The sequence below is a fragment of the Staurois parvus genome, unplaced genomic scaffold (assembly GCF_062004578.1).
Source record: "Staurois parvus isolate SC_StPar_1 unplaced genomic scaffold, SC_StPar_1.0 ptg000636l, whole genome shotgun sequence".
NCBI classification, from domain to species: Eukaryota; Metazoa; Chordata; class Amphibia; order Anura; family Ranidae; genus Staurois; species Staurois parvus.
The window spans coordinates 1,661,364-1,682,679 of NW_028318432.1; the positions used below are offsets into that span (position 1 = coordinate 1,661,364).

General features: G+C 42.1%; 1 protein-coding gene and 1 long non-coding RNA gene across 6 annotated transcripts in view; one reads left to right on the forward strand and one right to left on the reverse strand.

Moving 5' to 3' along the window:
• The window catches only part of CACNB2 (calcium voltage-gated channel auxiliary subunit beta 2), a 402,461-nt gene that overhangs the window by 137,325 nt on the left and 243,820 nt on the right, over positions 1–21,316 (forward strand). Inside the window, exon 1 of one of the 5 annotated variants that reach the window (XM_089693724.1) lies at positions 8,830–9,329. The exons of the other annotated variants lie outside the window; for them this stretch is intronic. Coding sequence (XP_089549850.1) covers positions 9,282–9,329 — 48 coding nt within the window. The 5' untranslated portion in view covers positions 8,830–9,281. Of the gene's footprint in view, positions 1–8,829; positions 9,330–21,316 lie in introns of those variants that run through there. 5 annotated transcript variants of the gene reach the window in all.
• The window catches only part of LOC149449096 (uncharacterized), a 167,564-nt gene that overhangs the window by 21,761 nt on the left and 124,487 nt on the right, over positions 1–21,316 (reverse strand). The window lies entirely within an intron of this gene.

Sequence of the window (21,316 nt, forward strand, 5' to 3'; positions counted from 1 at the left end):
TTTTTGACATTCAGTGGATAAAAGATCTTTACTGTAACATTCACCCTTTGTAAAAAAAAAAAGGTGAATGTTACTTTTTCTGTACATTCATGTAACATTTTCCAAAGCTGCTTTTAGCTAAATTCATAAACCTCTATTTTCAATATAATAATTGCAATATATATATATATATATATATATATTCGGAACATACACAATAAATAAAAGCCTGATAACTAACCAGCTTGGCATGTAAGCTATGCGGTCTGGTATCGTTCTAGTAAGAGAACCACATTGATACCATCCTGATTGTCCTCAATACTGAGAAGGTGCTTTGAGATGGGGTTCCAAAAACCAGAATTCATCTCCTGAAGGACCAGTGCTCAATGCAGACAGGGCTCTTCACCACCCCCAGTGTCTAGAATGGTATGTTAAGTAACCTGCCCAAATCCGGAAACTTCACCCTCTTCCAGTCCAGGACAATTATTAGCTTTCAGCACGGTCACACTTGGAATGCCAATTACTCAGGCATGAAACACTTTACCCAAATTAAATCTCTGTCATTTTTTTAGACAGTGCTTTCTTTTGGTGGTATTTAACCACTTGCCTTCTGGAAGATTTACCCCCCTTCATGACCAGGCCATTTTTTGCTATGCGGCACTACGCTATTTTAACTGACAATTGCACGGTCATGCAACACTGTACCCAAATGGATTTATATAAATTTTTTTCACACAAATAGAGCTTTCTTTTGGTGGTATTTGATCGCCACTGGGTTTCTTTTTAATTATATAAATGAAAAAACACCAAACATTTTGTTAAAAAGAAAAATATTTTTAACTTTTTGCTATAAAACATATCCAATAAAAAATTTTCAAAAATCTAATTTCTTCATAAAGTTAGGCCAAAATGTATTCTGCTACATGTCTTTGGTAAAAAAAAAAATCCCACTAAGTGTATATTAATTGGTTTGCCTGAGAGTTATAGCATCTACAAATGACTGTATATATACGGGAATTTTTAATTTAATATTTTTTTTAATACTAGCAATGGTTGGCGATCAGCAACTTATAGAAGGACTGTGATAGTGCGACGGGCAATTGTAAAAAGAAAAAAAAAAATCACATTGGAAAAAAAAAACACTTTTTAATATTGGTAATATTTATATAATGTACCATGTAAATTCTGGCAGTGTAGGAAAGGGACCCACAGCAGAACCCTAGAAGGAGGGAGCACAGGTTCTCCCTCCTCAATGCTCAAACTGCAATGAAAACATAGAGAAAGTTCCAACCACTGGCATGGCTTTAAATGCCCAGTGAACCCTAGGGAAGGAGTTCCATTTAACATCACTACCCATATTTGGTATAAGAAATCTTCAGATTAATAGAATTATTTATATTTTGGAATACGGTTTGCATCTTTGAGGGCCTAGTCACTTATCTGTTGACTGTTGCAGTGCATTATGTTGCGTGTTACCCCTTTCCCACCGCCCTATAGTAAAAACTACAGGATGGCAGGGCTGCGCAAAATCACGTGTATATATACATGATTTGCATTTCTGGGTAGCGCACTGCCCTACCCATGCTGCCATTGGAGGCTAGGGATGTCAATCACCGGGTCCTGGCCAGAGATTCCACGCTGGCACCCAGCGATCGCCGAGTAAAGCTGACAGGGGAGTGACCTGTATGTAAAAAACACAGGTCTCTCTCCTGCCAGCAAGGACATACTGCTGTGTATTTTTCAGCACAGCAGCATGTCTCCCTAGTGAAACACACACAGCACATCATGTCAAAACAGCACACAGTTAACCCTTTGATCGTCCCAATGTTAACCCCTTCCTGCCCAGTGCCATTGGTTATGCTTTTTATTAGCACTGATCACTGTATTAGTGTCATTAGGACATCAGTGGCAGTTAGGCAGTTCCCCCCCAGTGTCAGAATGCCCGCCGCAGTCCTGCTATAAGTCGCTGATCACCACCATTACTAGTATATATATAAAAAAAAATTCCAGTATATATACTGCCATTTGTAAACGCTATAACGTTCACGTAAACCAAATAATTTACACGTATTGGGATTTTTTTTGTAGCAGAATACATTTTGGCCTAAATTTATGAAGAAATTAGATTTTTTTTTTTTTTTTTTACAAAATTGTTGGGCTTTTTTCGTTTATAGCACAAAAAAATTAAAACCGCAGAAAAGAAAGAAAGCTCTATTTGTGGGGAAAAAAGACTTAAATTTCATTTATGTACAGCGTTGCATGACCGCGCAATTGTCAGTTAAAATAACGCAGCGCCATATTGCAAAAAAAAGGCCTGGTCAGGAAGGGGGGTAAATCCTCTAGAGGGCAAGGGGTTAATGTTTGTTGCATCAAGGCGGCCCATTCATTATGAATACCCTGCCAACAAGTGGCAACAGCCCAAAAATCAAATGAGACTTTGTGCGTCATGCAGTATAAGTGCATTGCATGTTACTGTAGCAGTGCATTGGGATGACATTTAAAATGAATAACACAGCAGTGCTACGGCATGCTTGTGTCAGTGTGCATTGTGGTAACGTGAAACAAGGCGTGCATTTTACAACATATTTCTAAACACATAAATGTGAAAAGGCCCTTATTCTATTTATAATTACATGTAAACCCTCACCTTGTAAAACAACCCATTCAGTTTAAAATAGAAATAAAAAGCAAAACATTTGTGTATAGATACCAAAAACGTTATAAATACCCTTTTCCCCTTTTATGTAAGTGATCACATTCCTTCTGTTCTGAGCTGCATATATACCTGGGGGAGGAAAAACAGCAGAACACTGTAAATATCTGTGGGGGGGGGGGGTGGATTGGGGTGCATGTCAGCACAAGTCTGATCATTGGAAGAGAACACGCTGAGTTCCCAGCACAGCTGAAGAACTGAGCACACTGCTATCATGCCTAGTGTGGTCAGTTTTTAATAGGAACACAGAGGGAGTGGCAGGAACACCAGGGAGTTCACACAGAGGAAGCAATACAAAGATAACAGGATCATTTTTCATACAAGCACATGGTACAGCAGCCACATATCAGCAATATGAAATCTTGGGTTTGCATATTCTTTAATGAAGTATTTTTGTTACTGTATGCAGAATAGGTGGGCCTGAGCCTTAATACTTACAAATGCACCAACAAAGGGAAGGTGTAATGGGTGCATAGGTTTTTGTTTAGCATAGTCAGGACTGAAAAATAAATAGTTTCATTTTAGAACTTAATGTATTGTTTTATCCAGTATGTGGAGCTCTGCTCTGTTTTTCACATCATTGGCCTGATTACTTTTCAGCTATTCGGAAAAGCCCAATGTACACAGAACTTCAGTGAGACAATGGAGCAGTCTCCGTAATTAGATGCCTGCATCTGCAAATTCTATCATCAACAGAGCAGCAAAGCAAACTGCTGTGTTTTCTTTTTAGATAACCCATAGCACTCTAGATGTCCTTTATCATGTATGAAATATTTATCACTGACACAATAATTGTACTTACCAACAGTTCAAAAACATACTAACCTAAAAACATCTAACCAAGATCCTATATTATCTTATATCCTGTCCTATATTATCCTATACCCTGCTCTATCCAATCCTGTATAATATATAGTAATGCGTCAGGGTTGTGGACATTTTTGAAAAAAACTACTTGTCCAGGTACTAAATCAGTGTCCCAATCTACTTATCTCGCATGACAATCTACATGTCCAGATGAAAAAAAAAAAATCAATTTGAACTGAAACCGTATTTAAATCTGAGGTGCTGTTAGGAATGTCTGGGACTTTTAAAATCAAAAGGGGCTCTATGGTGACTTAAATGTTTAATTTTTTAACATTGGGCTATATGTATCCTCCTCCCCTCCCTGCCTGTCTCCAGCACCGCACCCAGGAACTAGCAGGGAGGGGAGAGACCGTGCAGTGTAACTAGCACTGATTGGGTGCTGGTAAGGGATGCCATTTTTGATGCCATTTTTGCATTTTTTGCACACATTTAAAAAATCATTTTAGGATTGAAGATTACACAAAACCCCAAAACATTATATATTTTATGTAGGTAAAGACCCTAGAGAATAAAATAGTGGTAGTACCAAATTGCAGCACGATATTATTGCAAAAGTCTAGGAAAAGCAACATTTCAGTCAAAAATACACTTAAATTAATTTTAGGGCACAAAAAAAGCAATAAATTACCCTATTTTTTTGTAAAATATAAAAGATGAGGTTCCACCAAGTAAATAGATATCCAACATGTCAAACATGTGCTTGTGAAATGGCGACAAACATCAGTACCCAGTATTTTCTATAGGCGACCCTTTTAAAGAACTTTATAGGTCATCAGTATAGTGTTACAGAGGAGGTCTGGTACTAGAATTATTGTTCTCATTGTGGCGTGCACGGCGATATGTAACATATGTATCGCACTGAACATTTTCATGCACAGGTGCCCCGGCGCGCTTTTCCTTTTGTACGTGTGTGTATGTGGGGGTGGGGGGACCTCAATTTTTTTTGAGGGGATGTTATGTGCTGGGGTGCAACTTTTAAAACTTACTATTAAAAAAAAATTTTTTCTACTTAACTTTTTATTTTCATCACATAGCTTTTTTATTTTCATCAAAAAGTCCTCTATGTGATAATTTTTTGGTGAAAGGTTCTCTTTAATGAGACGTCCAGGGTCTAAAAAACCCTGCATGTCTCCCCTGTGCTCCCCTGAATGTAATGCAGTGTACATCACACTGCATTACATTCTTGCCCGGCTTCAATGGCCGGGAATCTGTGAATGGGGACCTGACAGTGACACCAAACATTACTTCTGGGTCAGGACAAAAGGGGGGGGGAGCGGACATGTTCACTCTCCTCCCTCTCCTCTAGCCACACTGTGCCAGTCCCGGGCCCGCAGATGGGCAAGCGGAGCCCGGGAGACTTGGCGAGCTGGGGGGAGGGAGGTTCACATGCGGGGGGCGGAGGCTGGCACCGTGGTGGATAATCGGGTAGCAGCGCTGCCCTCCGAATGCTTTCACCTGACAGGTGAGCCCTGTTGCTTACCCGCAGCAGGGCTAAATGTTGAAAAAAGCTACCTGCCCTGTGCGTCGGGCGATACAAATTCAACATCCCTGATGCATATATTTTACATGCACTTTCTTCCTCCAGCCTTGAATTTAATTAAAAAGATCATGCTCTGCAGTGAGATCCCACCTCCAGCAGACAGATTGGTCATTCTTTTGTCAAAATCCAACCTTCAGTACAGAGATTGGTCTCACTTTTATCACACAAACACATTGGTTTTTCTCTGCATCCTACCCCCAGCACACACAATCTCCACTTTTCCATTCAGGGACTCCTTCATCCTTACTTCCTACAGGCATTGCTGAAGGAGTCCAGACATTTATGATGCTATAGACCATAATACAGGGGTGCTCAGTCTTTTGAAGAGCGAGGGCCACTTAAGTGATTTGGTATCCGATCGCGGGCCACAATGAAATGAAATGGTTCAGAATGTTGATTTTTTTTTAAATTTTGAATAACATAACAAACATTTTCCCCGTGCAGCTACTGAGTGCTGGCAGAAGGGAGAGGAGCAGTAGCAGGCTTTCAGAGGTTGCTGGAGGAAAATGGAGAGGATCAGTTCCTGTATATGCTGCCCTCCTGTCCAAGTGTAAAACAGAATGTGACAGAGAGGCCGCACGGGCCTCCTGGAGCAAAAGACAGGGTCACCATTGTGACCTCTGATGCTACATTAGTGGTTGGGGTGTGTGGTAAAAATATGTTTCAACTATGGGGTTTTACCACCACCCCCCCAAAGGGCAAATGTAACTGATGCCTTACTATCCTAAGCCTCTTATTAGGCTGCTCTCACAAGAGTGTGTTGCAGTTCACCTGCACTATGGTTGCAGCACAGTGCACTTGTGGCTTTCCTGCAGGTTAGCTGTGCTTTGCCATAGACTTCTAGCTTGCAGGTGTGGTGCACATTCAGGAGTTTTGGTGTGCTTTCAGAATGCACACCAAAACGGCAGGTTGTAATAGTTGCCGATCACGGGAATGTGATTCCCTTGTTTGAGGTCGAGGGCCATATCAGAGGGCTCCAAGGGCCACAGGTTGAGCACCCCTGCTATAATGCAACTCTATATTCTGGCCTACATTTTAGAGCCCATTCATAACATGCAGGCTGCAGTGTGAAGCCTGTGGTTGTTCAAAACCTTCCCTACTTAACATGGCAGACAGAACTCAATGATTTAAGGAGTGGCTGATCAAATTTTTTTTAACAGCAGCATGGTCATGGTATGGCCATTGGGCTTTGATCTGTATTTTGTCTCTGAACACACATATTGCCCACTGTCATACCCTCTCACTTCTCTTCTGCACAAATTGCCCCCATCAAACCATCATACTCTCCATACTTCTCATGTCTGCATACTGCCTACTGTTATACACTCCATTTCTCTCCTGCACATACTGTCCATCACCATACCCTCCATTCTCCTCTGCTTAAAATACTACTTGCTGTTGTGTAACTGTATTTCTCTCCTACACATACAACTTGCTGTCACACCCTTCACATTCCTTTCCTGCACATACTGCCCACTATCATACCCTCTGCACTGCTCTAGTGAACCTATTGTCCCCATCGTACTCTCTGAGCTAGGTTTTTTAAATACCTTACCCTGTCATACTGTATACACATCTCTCCTCTGCATACTATCCATCGCCATACCCTTCACACTCCTCTCTAGCTCATACTGCCTGCTGTCATACCCTCTAAACTCCTCTCCTGCACATGCTGCCTACTGTCATACCCTCTGAACTCCTCTCCTGCACATACTGCCTGCTGTCATACCCTCTGAACTCCTCTCCTGCACATGCTGCCTACTGTCATACCCTCTGAACTCCTCTCCTGCACATGCTGCCTACTGTCATACCCTCTGAACTCCTCTCCTGCACTTACTGCCTGCTGTCATACCCTCTGAACTCCTCTCCTGCACATACTGCCCAACATCATACCCTCTGAACTCTTCTCCTGCACATACTGGCCACTGTCATACCCTCTGATACCCTCTGAACAGCTCTCCTGCACATACTGCCCACTGTCCTACCCTTTGAACTCCTCTCCAGCACTTACTGCTTGTTGTCATACCCTCTGATCTCCTCTGTTCACATACCACTCACTGTCATGTCCTCTGAACGCCTCTCCTGCACATATTGTCTGCTAACACATCTCTTTAGCATTGTTTGTTACATTCCCAATTTTGACCATTCTGAACAGGCACACTTTTGCTAGTGGGTATAACATGGGATAAATGCTTCTGATACTTTAAAGCTGAATCATAGGCAGATATAAAAGTTAAAAGATTAGAACTGTATTCTTTGATAAATCCTTAAATATATACTCTTATGCAAGCTGTAAAAGGGCAGGAATTTGACTCCATATCAGCCTCTTGCACTCCCTCTACAGCAAAGCATAGCCTGGGGGAAGGAGAAGCATCACCAGGAACCAATCGCAGGAACCATTGCAATTGTCTTGCAATGAATGATGCTTACTGAGAGAAGGAGAGAGCAGTGACCAAGAGATGAGCTCATCAGTCTGCTGCTTCTCCTTTCACTGTCCAGTCACTGGATGGAGGCAGGAGGAGACCTGCAATTGTTACTTAAATGCAGCAGAGAATAACCTGGTCTCCTACCCTGCCAGACAGGCCTGCACTTTCTAGCAGGGCTCTGTAAGTTTCAGGATTGGATATACAGAAATTGGCCTGTAAAACAGATTTGTGTGTTACCTGTTTCTTTGGAGTTACATTGTTGCTGTATATATTCAAGAATATATTCATGATTCCATTTAATTACAGATTTGTAGATCACTCTAGAGGCTAGAGCTGCTGTTTTGCTACACTGGGATAAAAGAAACAGAGTAAAGTGCAGTCACCGTGTAACACCGCTAAGGAAGAGGTGTACTATGCCTGAGCAGCAAATATGGTTGTGCTCATGTTTACACGTAAGCTACAAAACAGTAGTAGGTACCCAGGGGTGGACTGACAACTCATGGGGCCCCCGGGCAATAGGGGATCATGGGGCCCCTGTGTCCTTGCCCAAACTCAAAAAAAGCCTATGAAAAAGGTACCAGGGGCATCTCATGGGGCCCCCTACTGACCCCGGGTCCTCGGGCAGGCCCGAGTTTCCAAATGGTCAGTCCGCCCCTGAGGTACCCTTTCCTTTATGCTGGATCTGGATCTGGAGTGCATATTTGTGGAAGGTAAAGGGAAAGTTCCACTTTTAAGGATTGGTCCCCCACTCCCCGTGAACAATTGGCGCCGTTTGGAAGCAGGTCCCCAATTTTGACAGGTACCCGCTCTCTCTTCTGCTCCAACCGCCTAGGCGATAGAAAGCGGAAGTTCTCCCTGTATGCTATACCGCTCCATGAAAAAAGCAGTTCACTGTGGATCACTTTTCAGGGGGTGGTAAGCTTACCCCAAATGTGAGAGAAGCCAAAATGTTTTGAAACAGCACAACAGCCAGGCAAGTAGCATTTTCAGAAGAAGAGAACAGCAATGGCAGATTGCTTAGGTCACCTGTAAGCACATCACGTTCCTGTGTTCGAAGCAGCAGTGAATGCAGCCTGTGCCATAGACGGTTAACGCCAGCACACAGCTGGTGAGCGCATAATGTATCGCTGCAGCAGCCAAGTCAAGAAACAAGGCCGCTAAGCCATGCTGCCTGCGGTTCTAGGTGGAACGTGCACTGCCAGCAAGCAATTTGCCGGCTACTGCTGTCAGCCAATGAATTGCGAATAAATAAGTCAGTACGTTGAGGCTGGGAAGATATGGTCAGTGATTGGGATGTATTGATGGCGAGCTGCGGGGATGACAGCTCTCTCCGTACGTGTTTCCTTATGAAGACTGATTGCCATGTAGACCCGCAGCAACACAATGCCATTTCCCACCTCCACAATGCTCCAATATTGTTCTAGCTGTGGACCAACATTGCTTCCAATGCTGGCAATAAGGGCTGTCAACATTGTGCAGTGCAGCGTTGTGTCTGCACAGCCTGGTAGCAGTGCTCAGCATCCATAAGGACACTATGCTCTTTGTAAACACGTCTGTGGCATCACAAGATTCATCTTATGTGGAGGACAGACTGTGTCTAGATTCGGGGACAAGCTGTTGGCTGATTGTATAGCTGAGCGGACAGCTGAGGGTTCTGGCTGTGGGTAGCTAAGGCAATAGAGGCATGGACCGAATCCCTGAGGGAAAGGTGAGCCACGTCGGAGTCCGATGCTGATGGCATTCTGCTCTCCTCTTCATGCAGTGCTGTGGACTGGGACATCGTCGGCGAGTACGCGTTTCCTATGTAAGTTGAACGATGACTTATAGACTGTCACTCGTCATCAATCCGTTCCTCATCCCTCACCTAAGACGCTAAAAATCGTATTAGCCGCATTTCACATCAATGCAGGATGAAGTTAGGTATTTGCTTGTGTATGTATATCATGTTATGTACTATACTTAGGAATGTATGCACACATAAACACACACACGCGTGAAAACACTCACCTATACATATATGCATGTGTACATATATAATTATTGATGTATACCTTTATAGAATTGTACACACATATATTAATATTGCCAGTATTGAGATATTTGATTTGTTCATATTGCGCCAACATAATCAACAGCGCAGTACAAAGTGAAGAGCCGCAAGGGGTTAGATCAATGACTTTAAACTTTATATTTTATATATTGGCCAAAAATGCTTACAAATGAGAGATAGTTTATATAAGTATATATGTCTATATATATAAGTATATATGCACAGAAATATTAATAAATACATAAATACATATATATATATATTTTTTAAATATATATATATATATATATATATATGTATATATATGTGTACATATATATATATATATATATATATATATATATCAGATTCAGAATACTTTATTAATGCCAAAGGGAAATTATTAGTATATTATACTATTATTATGTATATAAATATATATATCTATATCCAGCTGCTCACATAAACACACACATACAAACAGACGTATACAGAAACATGCACATACACATGTTCCTTGCAAGCATATTGCCATATGTAAGAGAAGCACTGGATACAGAGTTCATTGGATGTGACGGCATTAGATATGTACTCCCAGCAGAGATGTGATAATTAGGGCATATTCCTGCATAGCAGACTGCGAAAGGCAGACTAACCTGTTGGCTTTAACTGAATAGAAACAGCAAGGAAGGAATGTCAGTGTCATTTCTGCAGACTGCATCCTCAGTGGACGCTGCAGATGGAAGCGTTTCCTAGCAACAGCACTGTCATGCGCTTGTTTTCCTTTACGCGGACCCGCCGTGCATACCGGAGTAATCCACAGACACTTGTTGAGAGGGATATGTAAAAAACGGCACGTCTCAGAGAGGGTCCTTGTGGTCAGAGCTCATGTTTATGCATTTGGGTGATGACAGAGATAATGAAAGTTTGATTGATGGTGAATGGCACAGTAACCTTCACTTGGAATACGTGCTCAAGTTTAACTGTTCCGTAAGGAAGTTATTAGAATTGTGCAAATGAACGTAACTATTGGTCGGGTCATTTTGATAGGCTGTATTGTTCAGTGTCTGTATTTAAATTAATTATGTTTAGAGGGGCATGGGCGGCAGATCACCTTGCTAATGAGGTATGGGACCTGGTGCCATGTAAGCCCATTTGAAGTCACTCTATGTGCCTGATGATCAATTAAGCGGCTGCTTGCTCCAGTGCTGAACCCTCTACTTTCCTTCATAGGTCATATCACATGAATAAGGCTCTAGGCCTTTGGAAAGTGATGGCCCACCCCATCCCAAACCATTGTGGAATAGTCACCTCACCTTGCAACACTAATGACCCTTTCTAACACCTCATTGCAGGCTTGCCAGGATCTCTAGATATCTCTTGTTGATATTAGTGTGCCAGGGAGACACTGAGATTGTGGTAAAAAAGGTAACTGGATATGGAGATTACCATTGTATATAGGCCACCACATTGGAAACAGGGATAGTGATCACCACTGAATACAGGAACTGACAATCTCTGGATGTGATGAGCCACAGTTAGTAGAAAAAACACAAAGAATGACCAAAAAAATGATAGGGAGTGACAATTATCATTGTAGTAAAGTATGTCACTACAGACATGGATTGTTACAGCCAGAGAGTGACCACCAGCATAATCACCACTAGATCCAGAGAGTGACCTCCAGCATAATCACAATTGAACCTGTGGAGTGAATACAATTAAAATCATCAATAGATCAAGGGACTGACCACCAGTATACTCACGACTAGATATAGGGAGTGACCACCACCATAATCACCACTAGATACACAGAGGAACCACCACTTCATTTGTCACTGTTTTTAGGTACAGACCACCATCATTACTGTTACTACTTCCAAGTAGTGTCTACCACCATAATCACCACTGGACCCAGGTAGAGACCACCAGCATAATGTGCACTAGATCCAAAGAGTGGCCATCACCATAACCACCACCAGACCCAACCAAAATCAGTGTTGGATGCAGGTAGTGCCTAATCACCATTGTACCTGGGGAGTGACCTCCACCAAAATCATCAGTAGACCCAGGGAATGACCCCCACCATAATTACCACTAGACCCAGAGAGTGACAACCATTATAATCACCACTAGACTCAGAGAGTGAGCACCACCACAGTCATTACTGCTTTCAGGTAGTGACCACCACCACCACAGTCACCATTGCTTTCAGGTAGTGACCACCACCACAGTCACCATTGCTTTCAGGTAGTGACCACCACCACAGTCACCATTGCTTTCAGGTAGTGACCACCACCACAGTCACCACTGTTCTCAGGTAGTGACCACCATCATAATCATCACTGCTTCCAGGTAATGACTACCACCGTATTTACCATTAGACCCAGAAAATTACCACCACCATAATCACTCTTAGACCAGGAGAGTAACCCCTATGATAGCCACCACTAGACCCAGGAAGTGACTACCACCAAAATCAGTGCTATGTCCAGGGAGTGACTACCACCATAATCAAGACCCAGAGAGTAGCCACCACTATAATCACCACTGCTTCCAGGTGGTGACCACTACCATTATCAAGTCTTACTAATAGATACGACCACCATAATTACCACTAGACCCATGGAGTGACCATAATCACCACTAGACCCAGAGAGTGACCATCACCATAATCACCAGTAGACCCAGGAAGAGACCACCAATATATTCATCACCAGACCCAGGGAGTAACCACTCCGATAATCACCAATAAACTCTAGGCGTGACCACCCCCATAAGAATGACCACTATAATCACCACTAGACCCAGAGAATGACCAGCACTATAATCACCACTAGACCCAGAAACCTCCAGGAGAATGTTTAAAAAATTAAGCCAGAGTTGATCTGTTAAATGTGATCAGTCCTGTTACATTGATAGTTTGACCATGTCCTTTGTTTGTTACCACTGGGCTCTCTTAAAGTCTTACCATACCACATAACGATCACTGCCCAATGTTTTGGCGGCAGGTCCTCAACTAAAATAATTGCCCATGGTCCTAATAGCAGGTAACACAGCACTGTCTCACATGTTACCAGCTTCACGTTTCTGTAGCTGTCATTTCCATTCATGTTCTGATGGTTTGGGACATGGAGAGACAGGGAAAATTAATCGGACATATTGATGTAGAGGCTGGTATTATCTCTTTGTGAATTATGCGTGCCTTATTAATAATACATAAATCATATATTCACCTTCCTATGTTTAGTCTGCACCATTCATGATTTAATTAATGAGTTAAATACTGCTTCTTTTTTTCTTTGCCACACACACTGATCTAGCCATCTACGTCTATATACTACGTTATTGCTAATTCTTTACAGATTAGTCAGTGTACTTTCACAAGTGTAAATGAGCTATTGGGAAGGATATGACAGATCCGGTAATGTACAGTATAGAATGAAATTCCTCCATCACAGTTCTTATTGTAAGTTGTGAGCAGCCTTTTATAGCCATGTTTTACACACTTTGTTAAAGAAGAATTCCAGGTATGGATATTTTACACACTTTGTTAAAGAAGAATTCCAGGTATGGATATTTTACACACTTTGTTAAAGAAGAATTCCAGGTATGGATATTTTACACACTTTGTTAAAGAAGAATTCCAGGTATGGATATTTTACACATTTTGCTAAAGAAGAATTCCAGGTATGGATATTTTACACACTTTGTTAAAGAAGAATTCCAGGTATGGATATTTTATACATACTTACATTGGCCCAGCATGGACCAATGTAGCTATGCATATACCATACCTGGCTGATGCCCCTGGAAGCTTGAAATCACTGAAATAGACATTGCAACTCCAGAGATCTCCACTTGTTTCAGGTTCCTGCGACAAGTGGTTCTCCTGCTGCATTCTGAACACAGGAGGTCAGCTGCATGGCACGGCGCCAGTCAGAGAATGCTTGCTTTTGTTGCATGAATGCAAAGCATTCTCTGATTGGAAGAGGTGGAGAGGTGGGATGCTGACTTCTAATTTTCAGATTCCTGCTCGTCGGACGAGTCTCATACTAACCAAATGTATCCTTATACTGTAAGGCCCCATTCACACTTTGACTTGCCAGGAATGGAACCTTGAAACCCGGAAATGCATAAAATACACAGCAAACTGTGCATCGCACATTGATTCTTAATGGCACTACAAATGCAGGTAGCAGTTGCACATTTTGTTATGCATTTGCTGCATAAAAATTCATGAAAATGCACAAAAACACGCATTGAGAAATGCTTTTAGCTCATTGCCCCCAAAAGGTACACAAGCTACACTGGTGCATTCGTAATGCGTAGGAATGAATAGGCTGCCCTTTGCTGCTGTCCGAAATGCAGCAAAATACATGGTAAAGCAATGCAACGTGTTGCATAGGTGTGAATGCGGCAAAAGGCAATAGGCAAAGTGCAGTAACCGCCTAATAGCCAATTAGAATATTTTTCAGTGATCTGACTATAGAAATATAACTTTTTTCTACGGGGTGCTACACTGCTCTTTGCATCATCTGCCTGCATTCAGTGAAAGTGTTTAGGTGTGATATATTGTTGTGATCAGGGTCCAGAGAGTGCTATTGTGTTGGAATGGTTGTGTTGAGCTGCAATATCATATTTCAACAGAAGGGGGAGTAGAAGGGAATAGACTCCCTCAAGAGTTGGTTCTGGACAGCTCAGTAAATTGCTTTAAAAAAGTCCTGGATTCTTTCTTGGATACACAGAATATAACTGGATACTAACATTTATAGATAAAGTTGATCCAGGGAATATCTGATTGCCTCTCGGGGGATCAGGAAGGAATTTTTTTCCCTGCAGGAGCAAACTGGATCATGCTTTGCTGGGTTTTTTTTTTGCCTTCCTCTGGATCAACTGTGGGTATAGGATTATAACTTTTTTTTTTTTATTTAATGGTTGAACTGGATGGACTTTTGTCTTTTTTCAGCCGGACTAACTATGTAACTATGAAGTCTAAAATGTCAGCTCCTGTTCCTAGTAAACCTAAGGTGGTACCAGATACAGGTTTTTTTGTTTGATTCTTTCTCTATATTTCTTAAGAATGGCAAAAATTTATTTTATGAAAAGCTGTAAAAAAAGTTACAGCAGTATCACAATGGTAGACATATACTAAAACTAGTGCACACAGAATCTGGTGCATCTGTGCGTAGTAACTAATCAGCTTTAAATTTTATTTCAAAGCTTAATTAAAGGGGAACTATACTCACCTCTAATGTATAACACTTATAGCACCCTAAATTAATCAAATAAATTACTGTGCTGAATCATAGCCTCCTGATGAAGTCACATGACCCGGTGACGCAACACGTAGGGGAGGGGTTCTGACGTCACGGCGTTGTCTCGGATAAGCACGGCGAGTATAGCAGACACTGCAGGCTATGCTCTCATTATTCCAGCTCATTGCAAATTACACAAATGTGAGTGGTATATTGATCAGCAATAAATTACAATTTTAAAAAGGATAAGGCACCATGGTTTCTGTTTTCTCTTATGATACCCATCTGTGATACATCGGAGAGAGGCTACTAGAGGAGGAAGGAGACCCCTGAAGGGGAAAAGAGAGATATCCATCCATTTCCTTTACACAGCAGATCTATTGATTGGAGAGACCCCAGGTGAAATAATACTAAATTACAACTATCCATTTGATATTGGGAGAAATCTCACACAGGAGGAATATGGTCTCATCAGTCCTATAAGGACAAAAAGCGAATTTTGCCTATAATCTTAGGCAAAACATAAGGTGAGCGCATACTGAGATCACACTGCACTTGGATTTTTGGAGTGGTATTCCACATTTGGAATTGAATTGGAAGAGGACTTTGTGTGTATTTATATATTGACTTTGGTTCACTGTTATTGATTTCAGATCTCACAAAGGTTAATCAGCACAGTAATTTATTTGATTAATTTAGGGTGCTATAAGTGTTATAGATTAGACTTCTGATTTATATAGAATTTATCATTTTTGAAATAATATTATAAGATATTTAAGGTAATCTGTATGGGAGCGCGGCACTATTATTATTTTTTATTTTGAGTCACAAAACACTATTTAAAGAGTTGGTGTGAGTGCCAGCGAACCACAGGTATGTTTATTTATGCAATTAATTTGATTATCACAGGCACCATTTACCATAGTAGCTCACAAGTATATATATATTTTTTGATATACTCACCTCTGATCCAGCAATGCCCGGCCGCTGACATCTTTGGGCAGCCAGCTTCTGGGTCTCAAACTCCAGGCGCTGTCATTGGACAGGCAGGGATGATGTCATTCCCGTGCATGCGCAGGAGTTCCATTGAATTTGGCAATGCCAAATTTGTACAGTGAGCTGCGCCTGCGCGGGTCACTGTACAGGGGTGAACAGGCATGTATGTAGCTTTAATGCAGAAGAGACAAAGCATGTCTCTTCTGCATTTAAAATCCTGCCTGTCTGCCCATTTTTATATTTTTTTACCTAAAGTTCCACTTTCATCAAGCTAAAGTTAGAAGCTGATTGGTTACTATGCACAGCTGTACAAGATTCTGTGTGCACCAGATTTAGTAAATCTTTCCCAATGTGTCATCTTATGAGTGTTGGCATGAGCAATAGTGAAAGAGTGTGATATACTATAGATACAGTACAGTATACAATGATTGGTAGCAGACATGTCAATACACCCCAATATACCAGGAGTCATCCCTTTTTACCCCTTTCACCCTGTCTCCCTGCATGGCCATATGATTTATTTCTCCAGCAGGGAGGCAGAAAGTGTCAAAGTTATATCTCTCGAGACAGGTTCTCTTTATAAGCAGCCATGGATAAATATGTAAATATACAGACAACTAATATCTGACAAATGTTAGTCAAATTGGCAGCTGTCCTTTTTCAAATTAAAGAGCGTTAATTGCTTGTATTTAGATATTTAGGCAGCATGTAATTTAAAAGGAATAAAGATACTCTTTGGCATAATTTTGGGGAACTGAAAACATGGCATTTCTGAATGTTTCCCTGTCGTGTAACAGAATTTGGATGTAAGAGGACATAACATATTGCATCTTGGTTACACACAATCAGGCTGCCCCGGCAGCTGTCACAGATAAAGACTACGACTCGGCTTTGTGATCCATTATTCAGCTTTTAATAATGTAGTCTGTGTGGCAGGAGGGCCCAGACAAAGACAGAAGGTGTTCAAAGAGGGGAAATATCTTTAGTTGTGGTATACGTCTCTTAAACAGGCCATAGATGATACGATTTTTCTTTCCTTCCACCACGGGTGGAAAGAAAGAAGGTTGTGCTATTCCCCCATCAACACAGTCAGTGTTGATGGGAGTATGCTTCCCTTGGAGCTTTTGTGTTCTGCGGGCAGGGATCCTTCCCAGCCAGCAGAACTGAATGATCACTGCAAGTGACTGTAGCCGCCAGCAATATTTGCCTACAAAAAATCAGACAGGCTGGTTGTACTGAAGTCAGTTGATGTAGTAACTTAAGTACGACTAGCCTGCCCATAGATCGATCGAATCTCGGATGGTACCTGCTAAACCAGCCAAGGCTAGATTCATCTATTGGCCAGCTATAGCCATACTACATTGGGAAGAATGTTCAAGCAACTAATAATCTTTGTGTCCAGAAGAATATTTTAAACTAGTGAATTTTGGCTTCAAAAAACAGCTCTGCTTCTGTTTGTTGTAGGGACTGGATGGATATGATGATACAGGATGGCTTTAGCAAGTAGTTGGGTCAATATAGGATGGCCCAATCTTTTGGACAAGTGGAATAGTTTATGGATTTAAAGAGGTTAATTTAAAGTTAGGTCGTAGGGGCAGAGCCTAGCAGTTAAGGTTGGATTTTAGGGAGTTCTCATCTCTAGGCACATTTAGAACAACCCCCATTGCTCCCTCCCATTTGCAATACATAAAAAATTTTTTGCCTAAAGCCTTTTTAAGTTACCTTAATCTGCTGTCACCTGACCCTCCATGATGCCTGCTCTGGTAGTGAAGTCCAACACCGGCAAAACCTGGTCAGTATTGTTGCCACTCTTCATCGGGATGTCATTGCTCCTTGCTGGAGTCTTTAGGAAGTGTCCCCATCACCACTACTCTGTAGTCAGAAAGAGAGATAACTTTGGACCCAACACATCACGTGACAAAGGATTTGGCTACTTGAGTGATTTCAATTTTTTTTTCCTGCCAGACTTAAGCTTTATCTTGTAGAACAGGGAAATTGATTTTCCTAAGGGGCCACATGAGAAACTGGGACTGCTGGGAGCTGAGCTTAATTGTTCTCAATGTTGAAGTGCTACTAAACCCAGGACCCCGCATTCACTATATCTGGTCTCCCACACAGTACACAGAACATGGAAGTGCAATTATTTTAGTAAATATAAACAGCTAAATACCTTTTCTCATCAGCAGTATATAGCAGTCTTGTGACTTCTATCAGTATCCAGCAGAGCACTGGTTAAATCATGTAGGAGGAGTTTTAATTCTCCTCCTTTGAGGCTGCATGACCCCTAACCCTCTGTCTGGACAGCACTAATTGGCCCGTGCTGGTCACATGCACTCTCCCAAGCAAAAAAAAAAACTCTACCAATACCCACCAAACTGAGCATATGCAACTTGCCCCCAAGGCTCAGATGGATTGAGGACAGTAGAGGAAGGGGAAGATCAGAGAGACAGGATCAAACAGCCTTTTTACACAATGCGGAGGAGTAACCCCTTAGGTTCCACAGTGAGTATAACAAGCATGCTTTACTGCACATACAGACTGATTTTACTGTTATGTGTTTAGTAATACTTTAATTTTAGATCTGGGAATGACATAAGCATATAGAAAACAAACACCTGGTACTATAAATAATAGGTACAACTGCTTGTGAAATAGCTCTCTTTTAGATAGGAACTGAGGTGGGGGGTGAAAATGGTCAGCTGTGCCGCAGTTCTTCCGCTCTCAGGTCGCCCATCCAAAGCATAAAATAACAGCTGGATGGACTGTTTACATCGCATTTTTAACTTGGGCTGCAGAGTTTGACAGGCAACACAACTTGTCAAACTCACCCATTGAGTTCATCAGGGCTGCAGTGCTAACGTGTACAATGCACACAATTGCAGCACAGCAGAACTACATTATAGGATTAAATCAGGCGGTGAAGGGGCGATATAACACCTTCTCACTGCTTGTTGAATGCCCTCTGAAAAGCATTGTGACTGGAAGGAGAGAGTCTGAGATTGGTACAGCGGAGATTCCTGCCACGCCTGACCTAGAATGAAAAACAGGTGAATGGCTCCTGAGGAAGAACTTGGCCAGGTAAGTATAGAGTAAGAGGTGGCAGAGCACCAGGACATCTCCTAGGCCAGGGGTGGGCAAACTTTTTGACTTGAGGGCCACAATGGGTTCATATATTGGACCCAGGGGCCGGACCAAGAGTAGATGAATGATGTGTATGTGTCATCCATAGTAAGTATAGTAATATTCCCCCATAGTAAGCATAGTAATTAATCCCCCATATAGTAATTCATCCCCCATAGTAATTCATCCCCCATATAGTAATTCATCCCCCATAGTAATTCATCCCCCATAGTAATTCATCCCCCATATAGTAATTCATCCCCCATAGTAATTCATCCCCCATAGTAATTCATCCCCCATATAGTAATTCATCCCCCATAGTAATTCATCCCCCATAGTAATTCATCCCCCATATAGTAATTCATCCCCCATATAGTAATGCATCCCCCATAGTAATTCATCCCCCATAGTAATTCATCCCCCATAGTAATTCATCCCCCATATAGTAATTCATCCCCCATAGTAATTCATCCCCCATAGTAATTCATCCCCCATATAGTAATTCATCCCCCATAGTAATTCATCCCCCATATAGTATTTCATCCCCCATATAGTAATTCATCCCCCATATAGTAATGCATCCCCCATAGTAATTCATCCCCCATAGTAATTCATCCCCCATATAGTAATTCATCCCCCATATAGTAATTCATCCCCCATAGTAATTCATCCCCCATATAGTAATTCATCCCCCATAGTAATTCATCCCCCATATAGTAATTCATCCCCCATAGTAATTCATCCCCCATATAGTAATTCATCCCCCATAGTAATTCATCCCCCATATAGTAATTCATCCCCTATAGTAATTCATCCCCCATATAGTAATTCATCCCCCATATAGTAATTCATCCCCCATATAGTAATTCATCCCCCCTATAGTAATTAATTCCCCATATTAATTCATCCCCCATATTAAGTCCCCAAGTCCCCCATATTAATTCATCCCCCATATTAAGTCTCCAAGTCCCCCCTGTGTCAATTCACTTACCTTTGCTCCACGCGTTCCTCTCGCCGTGTTCCCGCGCCGTTCCGGTGTAGCATGAAAATCTGTCTCCTATGAGGATCTGTCCCCCTCGACGTATCTGCGCATGTGCCAGTTTCAGGCATTAGCAGCCGATCGGCGATCTCCGGCACATGCGCAGATACGTCGAGGGGGACAGATCCTCATAGGAGACAGATTTTCATGCTACACTGGTCTTCAGGGTGGACTGTGAGAGGAGCCTAGCTCCGCGGGCCGGATTAAAAGGTCCGCCGGGCCGTAGTTTGCCCATTGCTGTCCTAGGCAATGCTCTCCAGCCAGAACTGAGCCTCCCTGCTGTACCAATCAGCTCCACAGGCTCTCTCCTTCCAGTTCTTGCAGCTCTCCAAATGGACATCTGTCAGTGTGACTCTCTAAGCCTGCCAAATTCCCCTGAGGCTCAGAGAAGCATGGTGACACTGGAGGCATCGAGGGACAGATATGGACAACCAAAGTGCCGGATGTGGCCATGGGGCCGCAATTTGTCCAGGTCTGTTGGAAAGGTAAAGTAGAATTTCAAAGGGGAATTTTCAGGGTTAAAGTGGAAGTAAAGGCAAAACCTAACTAACTCTAAACCTACTCTCAGCCATTTTCTAAGCCTAATCTATCTAGCCCTGTAAAGAAAAAAAATCAGTCTACTTACCTGTTCTGCAGCTGCTCCACTGGCGCCCTCTTTGTACTGCAGATAGGTGACAACAGCTGGGAAGTGATGCCACCCATAGAATTACTATGGGGCTTCCATTGTTGGCTGCCTCTCCTGCACACTCCTACATGTTGAAGCCGCCGCTGACAGCTCAGCATGGGAGCAGACCGGAGTGGCTGCAAAACAGGTAAGTATAGCGATTTTTTTTCTTTACAGGGCTAGATAGATTAGAGTTAGTTAGGTTGTACCTATACTTCCACTTTAAAGTGGAACTAAACACAATTTCTTTAATTGTTTGCCAACAGGCAGTCTCTGTATCGTAGAATACACATGCATTAAAATAAAAGTACTTGCCTGTTCGTAGTCCTCTGCAAAATGTAAACGGAATCATGCATGCTATTCCAGTACAGTGCCAGTATGCCAGAATGAATAACTCCCGCGCAAGACTGACATCATCCCGTAATCAGTCAATCAAGATGCTTAAAGACCAGCACCCAGAAGAAGCTGGGTAGAAGACACCGACGCTGGTGAGGGACCTCGCGGACATGGATAATTGAAGCAGAGGTAAGTATCGCTGCCTTCAGTTCACTCTAATTGTGAAAGCTGGGGTAAAGTGTTCAAACTGTACATTTGGCAACTGTCAGGCCAGTTCAACCACTTCTGGTCAACCTGCAATCAAATATATGACCAAAAATAGTTGCCTGTAATCTACCACCCACAAGCT